The 17449-nt window shown below is 38.4% G+C and overlaps 1 protein-coding gene across 6 annotated transcripts in view; it reads left to right on the forward strand.

The window, feature by feature from the left end:
* Positions 1 to 17449, forward strand: part of CHD7 (chromodomain helicase DNA binding protein 7) — a 211870-nt gene that overhangs the window by 155750 nt on the left and 38671 nt on the right. For all 6 annotated transcript variants that reach the window (XM_066266185.1, XM_066266186.1, XM_066266191.1 and 3 more), the window contains 8 exons: positions 3508 to 3622; positions 6717 to 6800; positions 8701 to 8838; positions 8935 to 9056; positions 9419 to 9662; positions 11358 to 11534; positions 15581 to 15724; positions 16866 to 17121. In XM_066266185.1, coding sequence (XP_066122282.1) covers positions 3508 to 3622; positions 6717 to 6800; positions 8701 to 8838; positions 8935 to 9056; positions 9419 to 9662; positions 11358 to 11534; positions 15581 to 15724; positions 16866 to 17121 — 1280 coding nt within the window. The remainder of the gene's footprint in view (positions 1 to 3507; positions 3623 to 6716; positions 6801 to 8700; positions 8839 to 8934; positions 9057 to 9418; positions 9663 to 11357; positions 11535 to 15580; positions 15725 to 16865; positions 17122 to 17449) is intronic.

Consider the following 17449-nt stretch of genomic DNA (forward strand, 5'->3'; position numbering starts at 1 on the left):
GAAAATACATTTATATAGTTATATTTATTAATCTTTTATTGGATCTGGCTTTTGAGTTATAGCTAGACAGCCTTTCTTTACACCCAGGTGAAAAGGAATTTGCTGTGTTTTCCTCCAGTGCTTGCATGGCTACCTTCCTGTGTTTAGGGACCTGAGCCACTTGGTGTTTGTTCTTATGTACAGTGTGAAGCATGCCTCTCAGTTTATTCTTTTCCAAATAATAGTCTAGCAGAGCTTTTAAAAAGCTCATCTTTGCCCCAGCTATTTGAGATGCACTAAATAGTATTGTGTACTAACGTTACATATTTATTTGATCTATGTCTGTATTTTATTCTAATCCTTTGTCTATTCATGAGCAGCGGCACACGCATTTCTTTACGGAGGCTTTACAGTGCATTTTAACGTCTGCTGTATCTAGCTTCCCCTGAGAACAGTTCCTTTTTTATGTTTTCTTGGATATTCTTTCTTGTTTGTTTTAATATATAAGTTCGGTATTAACTCGTCTCACTCCATAAAAATGCTTGTTTACATTTTTTATTGACATTGTGTTAAATTTGCAAATTTATGATGTTGCATCATGCTGTTGAAAACAAGGATAGGCCTGACCTGTGGTGGTGCAGTGGATAAAGTGTCGACCTGGAAATGCTGAGGTTGCCAGTTCGAAACCCTGGGCTTGCCTGGTCAAGCACATATGGGAGTTGATGCTTCCAGCTCCTCCCCCCTTCTCTCTCTCTGTCTCTCCCTCTCCTCTCTAAAATTAATAAATAAAAAAAAGAAAGAAAAAAAAAAGAAAAACAAGGATAGTTTTCCAATTGGTTCAACTCTACTTTTGTGTCTGTTAGGAAAGTTTTAAATATTTACTTATATTAAGTTTTATACATTTCTTATTAAACTTTTGCTAAGTATCTTGTTTTGTTGATATTATAAAAGAGGTTTTCTCTAACATTTTATCTTCTCACTGGTTATTGTTTGTGTGAATGGAAACTGTTGACTTAATTTTATATCCTGCTCCATTATTGGACTTCCTTTATTTTTTGAATTAACTTTCTAATTGATTCTCTAGGGTTTTCCAGTTATATAACCATATCATCTGCAAATAAAGTTAGTTTTACTTTTTTGGCGGGGGGGTATTTTTTCTGAAGTGAGAAGCTAGGAGGTAGTCAGACAAACTCCCGCATGCGCACGACCAGGATTCACCCGCATGCCCACCAGGGGGTGATGCTCTGCCCATCTGGGGCGTTGCTCTGCTGCAACCAGAGCCATTCTAGCACCTGAGACGGAGGCCATAGAGCCATCCTCAGCACCCGGGCCAACTTTGCTCCAATGGAGCCTTGGCTGCAGGAGGGGAAGAGAGAGAGAGAGAAAGAAGAAGGGGAGGGGTGGAGAAACAGATGGGCGCTTCTCCTATGTGCCCTGACCGGGAATCAAACCTAGGACTTGCACACGCCGGGCTGATGTTCTACCGCTGAGCCAACCAGCCAGGGCCTTCTTATTTTCCAATTATTTCTCCTCTTGTTTTCTCTCATCTAATGGAGTTGGCTAATAATGCCTTGAATATGTTATTGAATAGTATTACTGGAGAGAGTGCTATCCTTATCTTGTTTCTGATTTTGGTGGGAAAGTATGGTTTTTTTCCACTTAGTAAGGCAGAGTCACTGGCCAAACATTTCAGCCCAGTTTATATGGAGCAGAAGTGCCTGTGTCCACCTCACAGTCATGCTGGTAGTGCCCAGAAGGCCTGTGCCCTTCAACCAAGACGAGAGTACTGACTGCACATGTTCCTTTTCTACCCTGTTATTAGGAGACTAGATTAGGTTATTTTTGTATTTTCTGTTATAACAGTATTTAGTAGTATTTATTGAAAATTTGCAAATATTAGGTTGAAAGTAGAAAATAAAATACTTGGAATCTTACCACCCAGAAATGATCATAATGAACATTTTGATATATTTTCAGCTAGTCTGTTTTCTCTGTGTACATGTCCGTGCAGGATTGATATCAATTTATTATGTAAGGTGTATATATTTAAAGTCCTTAACCTCCCTCAGTCAATTGTAGGACTAAATCAATCCTCCCTTTGAAAATGCCTATTAGATATGACATAACTATAAATGATACGATACTTAATATCATAAGCAATTCCATATCATTAATCTTGTTTGAAAGATTTTATAATGGGTGCACAATTTCTTTGTGTGTGTGTGTGTATATATATATATTATATATATATATATAATATATATATATATTTTTTTTTTGTATTTTTCTGAAGTTGGAAATGGGGAGGCAGTCAGACAGACTCCTGCATGCACCCGACCAGGATCCACTTGGCATGCCCACCAGGGGGCGATGCTCTGCCCATCTGGGGCATCGCTCTGCTGCAACAAGAGCCATTCCAGCACCTGAGGCAGAGGCCACAGAGCCGTCCTCAGTGCCCGGGCCAACCTGGCTCCAATGGAGCCTCGGCTGCAGGAGGGGAAGAGAGAGACAGAGAGGAAGGAGAAGGGGAGGGGTGGAGAAGCAGATGGGCGCTTCTCCTGTGTGCCTTGGCTGGGAATCGAACCCGGGACTCCTGGGGTGCACAATTTCTAAGAGTAGTACCTTGATTTTGAAAAAGGTACATATTCAAGCACCTCATTTCTTTTTAATGTCATCACTAATAAGAGATATAAGAGGTATCTGAGGCTATCTGGGCAGAGCAAGAATGATGGTGCAAAACAATATTGAAATACCAAACACAATAATGTCAAAGGTACCAAAAAACAATAAGTATATACCTGCAAGTCTTGGGAAACAGAAAGGGAGGGTGGAGAGTGTTCAGGTTAAGGTTAGAGAAAGCACAGCATGTATGTGCTCAGAGCAGGCTGGTGGAGAGTGGGAAAGGCAGGGGACGTGCCCACTGCAAGGATAGAGTAGGTTTTGGAGACTGGACATTCACAAGGGAGGCTGGGCTGCCATTTCAGAGCTGGAAGAACTGGACTGGGAGGGAGGAGCTGGTTGGGAGCTGGTTTGGGCCTGGGTGTTCACAGAGCAGGTGGTGGGCCTTTCTTCCGTGATTGCTCTAGAAGGACAAGCTAGGTTTATCTTTGCTATTTAAACTTGAATTTTTGAACTTGGTAAAAACCTTTTATTTCTCAATTAATGGTAAAAGACTCAAAATATAAATTCATAATTAAGGCTACCCTGTAGTGTTAATTGTTTTGTATTGAAATGTAACCTATTTATTTATGAAAACATCTTGTTATTAGGTCTTTTATTTTAATGGGAAGTGGACAAGAGAGCTGGGGGCTTGGTACAGAAGGCAGATTTTAGGCCCTATTATTGATTTTCTTTACTTATTCTCAAACATTGGTAATTCTGTTGAATGTTGCTCAGCAGCCTCTATGAGTAATTAAACAGGTTATTTTGCTACTTATCTGTTTAGTTGGGTTTTGGGGAACAATAAAGACATATAAGAAGAATTGATTATTTTTGACATGTTTCAAGAATATTATTTTATTCTTTTAGCTCTTATCTTCATTGTCAATGGGCATCTGTAGAAGATCTGGAAAAAGATAAGAGAATACAGCAAAAGATTAAACGATTTAAGGCAAAGCAGGGCCAGAACAAATTCCTTTCAGAGGTATGAAATACTTAATTAATTTTCTAAAGTGTTCACTTTATTAAAATGTTCCAAATTTTGAATTATAGTTCAGTAAATTATTAAGAAAAATTAGTTTGCCTCATTTGGTGCTGTTACTTGCATATTGGTAACTGGTTATTGCTAAAAAAATTTGTAAACAGGAAATTTCTTATTCTTCCTGTTACTTAGTCTAGAAGATACTGGTCCTTATGATATTATGTGGAAATATGATGGTATGATTACAGCCTTGTAATGAAAGTACAGTTAGTAGATGGTGAAAAATGTAAGTAGACAAAAGTCCTATTAAAATTTGGCAGGTTGAAAACTATAGTAAGTATTAAATACAAGTTCTAAGAAATAGAAGTTTATTTCTATTGGAGATGGTATGAGGTTATTTCTTGTTTTAGACATGCCTCATTACAGAAAGTTTACTAAACTCATTTTCAGAAATGATATGCTGTAGAATAGAAGTTGGTATAATATCTTTGCATGTCTCCCTAATCCTAGTACTTAGGGCAGGGAAGAAAAATCCATTGTTTAAGATGTGCTGTGTTTCCCTGTTCCCCCAACATAATCAACTACATTTAAAAAAGGTGCTTTCACAAACTGCTTGTCTCTGGACTTTTGATCACCAGTTTGGTTTCACTTATAGCCGTAAGTAGATAAAAGAGAAACCTTCACTCTGAAAGATTAAACTTACTGATTTATTAGTTTTCTTTTCCATAAAGGAGTTAACAGAATGTAAAATGTAAATAAGTGTGAAATTTGATGCAAAATAATACCTGTTTAATAGCTTACTTCACATCCCCGCCTCTTTTTAGAAGAGTGTTCAGTAGTTTTATGTCATAAAATCCTCATAAGCTCAGGTGGTAGTCTGTGTTCCCCTGGAATCTGATTTCCATGCCCCCAACAGGCAGATTGTAAAGTTTGTATTAGGTGGAGGGTCAGTGGTGGTTGTTTCACTGTACAGATGTCTGATCTCCACTTCTGCTATCCTGAGTGTTAACCTTCTTTGCCGTGCCATAGTTAGCACTGAGGGGAGTGGAGATGTGACTCACTCCTTACATCTTGGAGAATATTTATTTAGGTGATTCTTTGAAAGGGCAGTTTCTAAGAAAATAATGGGAAGTTATATTTTTCATGCCCTTCTTAAAGAAACTAAGGTTAAATGTCTATGACATTGGGCAAGTTGAAATCATTTAGCTTCCTTTTAGAAAGAGACACTGTATGTTCTGCTGACCTTTTCTATGGATTAGTGGCAAAAAAAAAAAGAAGGTGTCCTATGGTAACTACCCCCCACAGTCTTGAATCCTGGTTCTGTTCAGTAAGTTTATTTGGACTGTGTTTCTGGGAGTCAGACACACGTCAGGGACTTGTGCCCAGCCCTAGCTCTGTAGCCTGTGTATTTGGATTTATTTTTGTGAATCACCTGCACCAGGTTGAAATACATTATCTTATTTGTAACTTGTGGAAGTCTGAACAGAGAAGGTTAGCAGAGAAAGATAAAGGATATTCCCTTCCTTGTTCTCTTTTAAACACACACACACACACACACACACACACACACACCACCCCCCACCCCCTGTTTGTCCATATCCCATCAATGGACCTAGATTGAGGTTTTCCAAGCAAAGTTATGACTACATTTTCATTCTTTGTTTCACCTAAGGCTTCTATGAGTCTCCTGCAACTAAAATCTCTATTTAAAGAGATTATCAAAACTGGAAATTATATCACATGCATGATGGCATACATAGATTACTCACCTGAAGGATAGAAATGTTTAGGAGTAAAGTTAAAGATTTAAATTTGGCAACAACAGCTTCTATTTAAGAATAATTTGTCTTAAAGACAGCATTTGTAGTCAAAATTAGTTAATAGAAAGTTTTAGTGTTACTGCTGTCTGTGAATAATATATATTATATTCCTAAATCTAGAAGCTTTTGACAAAACCAGTGCATTAATATATTAACATCTTAAATTAACAAAATATTTCAATGAATTTTTTGCCTTATTAATCAACTCTCTGTAAAGGCCTGAAGCAGTTGAAACACATTTTTGTATTTCTGTTTTTTGTTTTCTAATTCACAGTTCAGAACATCCCAACCGAGTGTTTTAATGGGAACAGTAGCCCAGAGAATGTTTGTTATCTTTGAGCCAACTGTGATTGAACAGCTTATCTTTCTCAACCTGTAATTCGGGGCATATGAGTGGTGTCTTAGTGACTTCTCATATGTCCTTGCAAAGCATTTTAATGCAGTAATTTTACTGATAAAATTAATCAATAGAAATACAATAATGTGACTTCTGTTTTCTAAGTCATCTTAGACACATTTGAAGTATGGCTTAGTTTGTAACTTCCCTTTGAGTCATATTCTGTTCTATAACTTTGCAGCTTGCACTATTACTTTCTTTTGTAAAGATTGTTAATAAGCTGGCTAAATAAACCAGTTAGTCAAGCCTAATTTTTTTATCCCTAATACTTTTAGCTAAATGCTATATATTCAGTACAAATAAATCATGAGAATCTTTAATGACTAAACTGTATTTCAGTGAGGTGCTAATATTGATTGACAAAGACAACCCAACATCATAAACTCTGTTCACATTAAAATATGAAATTCACTGGTTTCAGTGTTTTTAGCTTTTGAATAACATTCTGTAAATGATGCTATAAAGCATCAGACAACTCCAGTAGTTAAGAGATTCCAATAGCACTTACTGTGCATGGCTCTGGTTCTTTATTGCAAGCTGTAGTTTTAAGAATGCTAAATGCATTGCATGCCGTAAGCCTTTTGGATTGCTCATTAGTGAATTGTAATTTCACACTTCATTTAAAATATTCTTAAACATTCTCTCACAGTAAAAAGGTTTCACACAGTAATTAAAAGACCCAGTTAACAAAGTCTGAGAAGTCTGATTTCCTCATGGGGAATGATTTTGCTAAATTGTAGCATTTCAATTAATATAAAAGAATTTGCCAAATATAAATTTTGTATTGCTGTGACCCAGAGTATTACTGCCTGATGAAAAGTGAAATACTGTTTACTCTCAGAAATTACATAAACATTTTAACTTTTTTCCTTTGATGCAGATTGAAGATGAGCTTTTTAATCCAGATTATGTGGAGGTTGACCGGATAATGGACTTTGCACGTAGCACAGATGACCGGGGAGAGGTAACAGGAGATCATTTGTGCGGGGCGGTGACTCAGACAGCTTATGTGTGTTTACAGAGAGTGATCATGGAAATCCTAGATCTGGTCCTGGTCAGAGCCTTGGATCGTGGCACACTTGGTCTACGTTTAACTGAAATTATTGATTTACTGTTGGTTTTATGACTTAATAATAGTGCTAAATGCATTTTATGTTTAGTCGGAGAGCTTTTTAAAAGAGATCAATTTTCAGTATGAAACAAATACTTTGACATTTTGCACAGTTCCAAAATATGATCAATAAAAAATTCAGTACATTTTGGTATAAATCTGTTATGTAGCACACATTTTCCTTATGTAATTAAAAGTGCTGTTGTAGCAGAATGGAGTTTAATGCTATTAACATTGGATATCCTTAGTGAAGCTGATGCACTTCATTTAATGTGGTGCATAGAGGACATATTTTTTTAGTTTTGCTTAGTTTTACTTTAAAAGATGTTTCACAGCCTGTTTGCATAGTACAGCAAATGGTTTTAACATCACAACCAGGTCAGTGTACCTTGGTCCTGAAATGAAGGTTAACAAACCCAAGTATTTTCTAGAGGAGAAGACAAAGGAAAGTCCAGTGTTCTGTGTTACCCAAAACAGTTTGCTCTCCAGTCTTCTCGAGCTCAAACACATTGTTCTAATGTGATTGGATACACACAGTATTCTCTCTTTAAGAAAAAGGTTGAGGCCCTGGCTGGTTGGCTCAGTGGTAGAGCGTCGGCCTGGCGTTCAAGGGGTCCCAGGTTCGATTCCCGGCCAGGGCACACAGGAGAAGCGCCCATCTGCTTCTCCACCCCTCCCCCTCTCCTTCTTCTCTGTCTCTCTCTTCCCTTCCTGCATCGAGGCTCCATTGGAGCAAAGATGGCCCGGGCGCTGGGGATGGCTCCTTGGCCTCTGCCCCAGGCGCTTGAGTGGCTCTGGTTGCAACAGAGCGATGCCCCGGAGGGGCAGAGCGTCGCCCCCTGGTGGGCGTGCCAGGTGGATCCCGGTCGGGTACATGCGGGAGTCTGTCTACTGTCTCTCCCCGTTTCCAGCTTCGGAAAAATACAAAAAAAAAAAAAAAAAAAAAAAAAAAGGTTGAGATCCTAGTAAATTCAAGCCTGTTTCTCATTCTTTAAGAAACTAACCAATTATGTAAATCTATAAATACAAAAAACAATTTACCATAATCAGTCACTTGGTGAATGATTCGCACAGGCTCAAATACAGCTGTTATTTACTGGATATATTGGCTTTCAAACATTACTTACTAGTGACCTAGATAAAAGTTAATTTGTTCTGACAATACTCAATAATACTATTTCCAGTTTAGACGTGAAATTCTATAACTAGGGACTTTATTTATTTATTTTATTTATTTATTAAAAAAATTTTTTTTTCCAAGTGAGAAGAGGGGAGATAGAGAGACAGACTCCTATTTGCTCCCTGACTGGGATCCACCCAGCAACTCCTGTTTGGGGCCAATGCTCTGCCCATCTGGGGCCATGCTTGCAACTGAGCTATTTTTAGCACCTGAGGCAGAGGCTCCATGGAGCCATCTCTTGTGCTTAGGGCCAATGCACTTGAATCAGTTGCACCATGGCTGTGGGAGGAGAAGAGTGAGAGAGTAGAGGGATGGGGATGAGGGGAGAAGCAGATGGTCGCTTCTCCTTTGTGCTCTGACCAGGAATTGAACCTGGGACATCCTCACATGGGTCCGATGCTTGACCACTAAGCCATCTGGCCAGGGCCAGAACTACTTTTAAAACTTCTATCTACTCAGTCTTACTGTTGCTGGGGTGGCATCTATTGATAAATGAAATAGAGCACATTTTCCTTTATCCATATACTTTTTTGGTTAAATGAATCCAATTCTGATTTCTTTAAACTGGCCCAGCCTGTGACTCACTATCTGGTGAAATGGTGCTCACTGCCTTACGAAGACAGCACTTGGGAGGTAAGGCAGGACATTGATCAAGCAAAGATCGAAGAGTTTGAGAAACTAATGTCCAGGGAGCCGGAAACAGAACGTGTGGTAAGAATTGGCGAAGGGCAGAGGATTTAATTTGAAAATAGTACCATGGTGTTATCTTTGATAAACCACTAATGGGATTTACTATGTTTAAAACAGGAACGACCTCCTGCTGATGATTGGAAGAAATCAGAGAGTTCCAGGGAGTATAAAAACAATAACAAACTCAGGGAATACCAGTTGGAGGGAGTAAACTGGCTACTTTTCAATTGGTACAACATGTATGTAAACCATGTTTTCTTTGTAAACCTTTAAAAAAGCCTGTACTTTTTCTTTGTAGTTATTAAAAATAGTATATAAATATAACTTAGTAACATTGTAACTCATTTAATAAGAGTTATTAAAAAAGTGAACATTGGAAGTATACTTATTATCTATTTAACAAATAATACAGAGATTGATAGACTTATTTGGAAATAATTGTTACTCCTGAGAAGATTTTGTTTGAAAATGTTTTTTACTGAATCTAAGAGAATACTGAAGATAGGCATTTGTGAATGTAATAATTTATGTTTTGTGAAAAGAAAGCAGTGACTAATAGCTGTGCTCATTAAACTTTCTTTGTTTTATTAATTTTCCAAAGGCGAAACTGCATTTTAGCAGATGAAATGGGTTTGGGAAAAACTATCCAGTCCATTACATTTCTCTATGAGATATATTTGAAAGGAATCCATGGCCCTTTTTTAGTAATTGCCCCATTGTCCACAATCCCCAACTGGGAAAGGGAATTCCGTACCTGGACAGAGTTGAACGTGGTTGTGTATCATGGGAGTCAAGCTAGTCGTCGGACCATTCAGTTGTATGAAATGTACTTCAAAGATCCCCAGGTAAGACATCACAGGTGTTTCCCCTATGCTTAGTATGTGCACTTTGAGGCAGTGGGATTTAAAATGGTCTCAGTGATTTTGTGGAAAGGTCTAGATTTTGCAAAGTTGAAAAATTTGCTTTGGGTTTGTTACCCACTATATGTTCGTATTATATTTCTACATGTTACGATTACAGCTCTTTTTTTTTTATAGCTTTGGCCATTCTCATTATTAGGTTAAAAACCAATGAAATATTTTTACCTTGGAAGATCACTGAAAATCATTTAATGTGCTGATTTTCTAATTGGCTTTCTTTTGCAGTTCTAAGAGAAAACTAAACAAAAAATGGTGTTACTAAACGTGAATAGAAAGAATATTTTGCTATATTTTTGTTAGAAATGAAAAATACTAGGCATGTAATATTGATTGACACAGTGAATGAAATACATCCAAAGGGAAGTATTCATAGCTTGGGTCTTAGTAGTGATTACTGTGAATTGTTAGTTATTTTAGTTATTCTATAAAACAAATTATGAATGACTTGATGAAGAAGAATAGTATATGTTAGATGAGTTTTAAGCTATGGGTAGTAAATGGAAATTCTATAAACAGGTAGAGTTTTGTTTTACATGTGTTTGATTTAGGTGTAAAAATCTGCCCTATAACTGATTAAAGGAGAAAAATACTGAAATTCTTTTTTTGTATTTATCTTTAAATTTGGGAAATTATTGTAAGTTCTTATCTTAAGTGAATATTTTTTGTTTTAGCATTTTAAAAAATAAGCTACATAAGTAAGAATGGGTAACAAGTCTTTAAAAAGTAAAATTATTTGTTTGTTTGTTTTGAGAGGAGGAAAGGGAGTGAGGAGCAGGAAGCATCAGCTCATAGAAGTTGACTCTCATATGTGCCTTAACTGGCCAAGCCCAGGGTTTTGAACTGGTGACCTCTGCATTCCAGGTCGACACTTTACCCACTGTGCCACCACAGGCCAGGCTAAAAAGTTTTTTTTTTCTCTTTTTTACAGAGACAGAGAGTGAGTCAGAGAGAGGGATAGACAGGGACAGACAAGAATGGAGAGAGATGAGAAGCATCAATCATTAGTTTTTCATTGCGACAGCTTAGTTGTTCATTGATTGCTTTCTCATATTTTCCTTGACCGCGGGCCTTCAGCAGACCAAGTAGCCCCTTGTTGGAGCCAGCGACCTTGGGTTCAAGCTGGTGAGCTTTTGCTCAAACTAGATGAGCCTGTGCTCAAGCTGGCGACCTCGGGGTCTTGAACCTGGGTCCTCTGCATGTCCCAGTCCGACGGTCTTTCCACTGTGCCACCGCCTGGTCAGGCCTTTTTTTTTTTTTTCTCTCTCTCTCTTTTTTTAAAGTTAGCTTAGTATACAATGCCTCTGGCCTTGCACCTTTTGGAGTATGTAGGCTGTGACTAGAATGGACACTTCTCTAGTAGCTCTTTATGGCCTGTGAACTATAAGGGAATTGGATCAGAAATTTTACTAAAATTTTTCTAACTTTCTTTAAGAAGGGAAGAGTTTAAAGCCTTGTTTTAGCATCACAACTTAAGACCTCCCATATACCCTGAAAATAAAATGTGTTACCCATAATAAAGATGTCTCCAAAGGAATAAATCCACGTCTTAGGCCCTTTATTCATCCTCAGAGTTGTTAGTGATCTGTAATACTAATTAATAATTCAGAGTTGTTCCTGTAGGGTCGTGTGATAAAGGGGTCCTATAAGTTTCATGCCATCATCACTACCTTTGAGATGATTCTGACGGATTGTCCTGAGCTGCGGAATATTCCATGGCGCTGTGTAGTCATTGATGAAGCCCACCGGCTGAAGAATAGGAACTGCAAGCTGTTGGAGGGACTCAAGATGATGGATTTGGTCAGTGATCATTTGGTGCTTCCATTGAATCTCAACAGAATTGTTACTGGCTCAACATTCCCACTGTTCTGAGTTTGATTGGTACCTGTGTAGGGTGTTTGCAAAGCCTATCAAATATCGTGATACATTCTCCGGAGCCTTTAGTTACTCTAAAGTGGCTGCTGTCTTCCTGATTCTAACATTGTTGGCTGGTATTTCTGTACAGTTGTTTCCTATCACAGCAGAGGATAGTCATGTTATTTTCACTAAAATGCGTTTCCAGTATTTGCTTTTTTGTTGTTTGTAAATGCCGCCATTATGATCCAGTTGTGTTCCAGGGCTCATAGGTTTTGGCATACAGGGGCCAGTAGGGCTTCTACATGCAAGTTCTCCTAAATTGAGCCAAAACCAGGACTTGGTCCAGTTTACACAGACACTTAGAAGTTTGGGGCAATACCTTGAAATTGATCAATAGCTTTCGAACACTCTTATCTCATACTCTTTCAGTTTCCTAAAAGACGGTCAGGTCTTCCTTACCACATTTTTCTAGATCTTCTTCAGTAGGAGTGTGATGGAATCCTATCTGTGAGAGTGGTAGACTTGCACTGATTTTCATTTCCGTGCTTCTCTGCTGGCAGCACGGGCTGCGTGGCCTCAGTCACTGTCACGCTTCTTTTCACTCTGTGAGTTACAGTTGGGTTTTGATCACTTGTTTTCATTTTTAACGTACATTGTTAAATCAAAGTTATTTAATATGTGTTTTGATCAGTTTCAAAAAACTACAAAAAGATTTTTCAAATCCCTTTAGTGTTGGCTTCTGTAGATTAATTTGATCTCTTGTTCATTGAGAGTTTGAGATGGGAAAGGGTATTCCATATGTTTGTGGCTACGTGTTTTATTTACTAAAGACTGGTATTACTGAAAAGAACACTTACAGCTTTCTGTCACACAGGTTCTTGGAAGCAACTTCTTTAATTCTTAAGTTAAGGGGTTGGAATAGTCATTCTTTTAATTAAAAACAAACAATTTCTAGTTCTCTTTAAAGAAAAATGTTTGAGTTATCCTAGTTAGGATTACATTTCCCTTTTTTCTTTCCTTAATAAATTATTTAGAGCTAGCCTAAGACCTTTCTTAAAACATTGTGTGTTATTTGGTTGCCAATTAGAATGCTTAGAAATGGTCAGTCCTCTTAAAGATGTGGGAGAGCATATGGAAAAGAGAAAAGCAATGGCTGCTATTTGGTCTCTTCAGGTGGTACGTTAGCATTACACTGAAGTAAACCTGTATTTACAGGTAACCACTAATGCTCTTGAAATATCTAATTTTATCTTCTGAGTAGGATCCCATCCTCTGAGTGGTCCACATAAGAAACAGTTACCACATCATTTCATGAAGCCCAATAAATAGTCACCCAAATGAGTTTAGTTTATTTTCTATTATTAGCTTATATGTTTCCAGACAGTAGATTCTTGCTGCAAAACAGTCTTCCGTTGGTAGAATTTTGAACTCTGTCAGCCTCAAACAATCTAATTGTCATTAGGAGACTTCAAAGGTTTTTCCATTGTTTATAGTAACACTTCATTAATGGATTAGATAATTTTTGTTACATATTACAGTGTTCCCTAACCTTTTTAACATAATATCATATATGAAAAATGATGTATGTCACACTGGGGTAAGCTGAGAAGGCTGCCCACTGCCACAGGAGACCTGTGCTAAGACCTGTCTTTCATAGCCCTGCCGGCTGCCCCAAGGACTTCACGTGACTAACTCATTTGGGATGCACCAACTGGGTTAGTTCTGATGAGCAAATGAACAAAATGTTCATTTTTCTGATAATCAAGAATTTTTATCTCAGAAAAGATATTTTTGAGATGTAGTACATAATTGTTGTTCAGAATTAGAATATAATTGTATTTGTCCAGTTCTGAGCAGGTCATTGCTTGGTTTTTAAATCCTTACTTTAGAATAAACAACCCTTTTTAGTCTTCTTTCCTAGAATAAGTCACAATGAAAATAGCAAATGATAACTATATCCAACAACAGAGCAGGACATAGGAATTGCTGTTATGTGTACTAAACCCAGTTAGGATGAAAATGTACTTAATGAGGATTATCTTCAGGTGCATTCTGAGAGAGGGAAGAGCAGTGATCACCTTCAGCTCTCCCATCACCAAGGAAATGCTTGTGAGATGATACACTGAGGGACAGTTATGGTTATCACTGTCCTCCACAGGTCCTCTGAGAAGCAAAGCCATCTCCTTGTCCCTCACTGACCAGGAGGGATTCTCTGGAGGTGGTGGTAGTTCTTCCATGACCTCATCGTCCACTGTTAGGAAGCCTCACACAAATTAAATGAGTGCTGAAATGAAAGCAAATGGCCCTCACTCCATCAGAGCTAAAGAGAATGGTAGTGTTTTCAAGCAAAAAGTGTATCTGCTGGCATAGTGGAGCTTGGAGGTGATAAGCTTGGTTGCCCTAGTTTCTTGCCTGATGTTTGGGGACCTGGTGTTTTCCCTCACATGTTATTTTGTAGTTAATCTGTTTCACATGGAAGCCTGGTTCCGTTTCTTCCACTACTCCTATGCAACCTTATAAAAGGGTCATATGCGTAAATAGTCATTTGGTGTCGCTGGCTTTAAATCGCCCTTGCTAGGAAGCAGCGTAAAAAAGGAGTTTCTTTTGTTTCTTCAAATAAGTTTATTTTGTGATTAATATGTATATTTCAAGGCTTGTTCTGAAGTATTTCATAGGAGGTTCAGGATTTAACTTGGGAATAGAGGATATGGAAAAACGAGGAGACAAGTTAGTGTCAGTAGGTAGTCTCTTTCCCTGCAAGGATTCTTTCCCTGAATCTGTAACAGTGTTTTTATTTAAAACTTGGATAAAGTGATTCAGGACTTGACTGTGCCAGAGACTGTGGTCTGTGTTACCCAACAGTATGGTCACGCATTATAAAATCTCGATTTGCAAACTCTTTATTCTTTGTGAATTTAGTGAGTCTGAAGATGATGGTGGTCTGAGTGTCTTCTGAATCAGAGAGCTTTGTTCAAATAGGAGAAAAGGAAGAGTAAAAGAAAATTGAACCGCCTCACCTCGCTTTCAAAGAGCCTCACTGATATTTAAGAGATGGTCAATATTAAGAGAAATAGGATGTTCTTAGTTTTATCATTCCCCTAATATTTACTGAGCCTGGCAACCGGGTCTAGTCAGATTCCAAGTTAAGTCGGGTTACTGCTTTTGAACCTACTAGAAGATGTAGTCACTCTTTGGAGTAGTTTTAATAGTTGTACTGTGTATCCACTGCAAGGTAGAAAATAAAATAAAACCTTGAGATGAATAAACTCACTGTTACTAAGACTGGTCACTGCTAAACCTTTCTTCTTGGTTGGACGTATGGAAACATGGCAAGGGCATGAACGCATCAGGAAGGCTGGAGAAAGAGCTTGTAAACAGGAGGATTGTTTTAGAGAATTACCTAACTTAGTTCAAAGACACAAGGTTAGAAATAGCATCTGTTTAAAATAAAAAAGCGATTGTGGTATTTAAAACCGAGCTGACCCCTTTGCTAGTCTGAAAGTTTTTGCAGAACAAAATAGTTTTTTGTGTGCTGTCGTGTGTAGAACTTCTTTTGCCTCCAGCGTGAGTCATGCAGGAAGCAGATGGGGAGACGAGCACGTTGATGTAGAGAACAGAAAGAATCATGTAAGCTTTATCTGAGTCTGGGGATTTTAGGAAGAAACTTCAGCTTTGGTGCAGAAATAGCAGAGATGTAGGGGACTCATGAAGCCGTGGCGCTAATAACCCCAGGAAGGTACGAAACGACAGGACATAGTTAACGCTGGGTCTGCAGAGTTCTAGAGAGGCCCCTCCGTGTGTATGTCTGAAGCAGAGACCATTCTTTTCTTGTATCTCCACCTTTGTGCCTCATTCCTATACTTTACATAGGGTGGATGCTGAGTTAGCTTTAACGAGAAGTAGGAAGGTGGATCTTTAGAAAGAGACTTTGTTTCTTAGACACTATTCTTGTTATGATTTGGTCACTTGCTTTTCTTGTATTCCTGTAGGAACACAAAGTGCTGCTGACGGGGACCCCACTACAGAACACTGTGGAAGAGCTCTTTAGCTTGCTTCATTTCTTGGAACCAAGTCGCTTCCCTTCTGAAACCACCTTTATGCAAGAATTTGGTGATCTGAAAACAGAAGAACAGGTATTCACCACATATACTTTGTATTTCAGTCATGTAATGGAAGATTAACCCCATGAAATGGCAAAGGATTAATATTTCACTATTTAAAAATGTAAATGATGTCCATTTCTTCCCCCCGACCAATAGACATGTGAGCTTTACGCTTCCTTTCCTTGGAGAGCCCAGGTCTTCCTAATAGAGTTGTTCTTGTTTGTTGTTTGTCCATTTGCCCTCCTGAAGGGCTGTTGGGTTTGTAGAGGTTGCTGCCTGTTCAGGTGGTTTTCGGAGACTGCTGTGCTGTTCATGGTGCTGGTTTTCTAGGTATACTTTTCAACTTCGCAAACATTTGGGTCAGTGTCAGACGCCACCGAAACTTGTAGAGCTGTTAGCCTCCTGGAGTTTTAAAGTCTAGTCTTATTTCTTAGCACCTTGCTTACTTTTATGAGTTTACATATTTTCATGTAGAAATATGGGTCATAACTACTCCAAAGGATTTCTTTGAGAAATAAATGAGGTATTGTGTATGAAAATCGTTGGTTATTTTATGCATGATAAGAGTTATGTGGGTATTTGAAGTAAATATGGAGATATGCTTCCCATCTTGGTCCTTATGACCCCGTGCCCCAACTTACTGTCTAAAACTTCTCAGTTTAGTTCAAAGTGAAGCCTGGTTCATTTTGTTTTGTTTTTCTGAAAATAAAACTCGCTGGTGTGCTATGTCCTATTGCCAGCCACCAGAAAAGAGAACTGGAAAGAGATATTTCTGCTTGCAGGGAATTGGTAACTCCTGGCTTATTTGCTCTTCTAGAAAGGAAGAGAACTGAAGCAGAGGACTCTTGACACCATCTCTTCCTTCTTCCTTATCCCCAGGGCTTATGACAAACAAAAGGGAAAGAAAAATGAATAAATTCAGTTCTTTTCTGCTGTGTGCTTTTTTTCAAGCTTTCTGGATAGGCAAAGTGGTCTATTTGAAATGGAATTATTCAACCTTCATGCAGCTTTTTATGAAAGCTGAAAGATTTGTGCCTTCCTACCCTTACTGGACTGACAAATGGAAGTGATCAATAAACAAATAGGATAGTAATCCCTATTTTCACCTTATGATATGTTTTAACATGCAAGCAAATCATGACACTGGTATTTACTTAAGGTCCTTTTTTAGGTGCAAAAACTCCAGGCTATTCTAAAGCCAATGATGTTGAGACGTCTCAAGGAGGATGTAGAAAAGAACTTGGCCCCCAAAGAAGAAACTATTATTGAAGTTGAGCTAACAAACATTCAGAAGAAATATTACCGAGCCATCCTTGAGAAGAATTTTACATTTCTTTCCAAAGGTGGTGGTCAAGCTAATGTACCTAACCTTTTAAACACTATGATGGAATTACGAAAGTGCTGCAATCATCCATACCTTATTAATGGTAAGCCTGGCTGTTTGTCAACTTATTTAATGATGATCAAAGCACCAGAAATCTTGTTTTCCCTCCAGACTGAAAATGTTTGGTTTGTAGTCCCTACTGTGTCCTGTCCTCTCCGTGTGGCTTTCGCCACCTTCCTATTCTTTGTGATGCCGCCTTCTCTGGTGTCTGAGGGCCAAGGACCTGCTCCTGCTAGTTCCTGCAGTGGGACTCACCTCACCTTTCTCCTTTGTCCTTACATCTGTGTCTCACTTGTTGCAAGGAGGTGTTAGTGCCCCATGGCTAAAAACCACCAAGAGCCCACAATTAGCCCGGTTGAGATTTTCTTGCT

The sequence above is a fragment of the Saccopteryx bilineata genome, chromosome 3 (genome assembly GCF_036850765.1).
Source record: "Saccopteryx bilineata isolate mSacBil1 chromosome 3, mSacBil1_pri_phased_curated, whole genome shotgun sequence".
NCBI lineage: Eukaryota > Metazoa > Chordata > Mammalia > Chiroptera > Emballonuridae > Saccopteryx > Saccopteryx bilineata.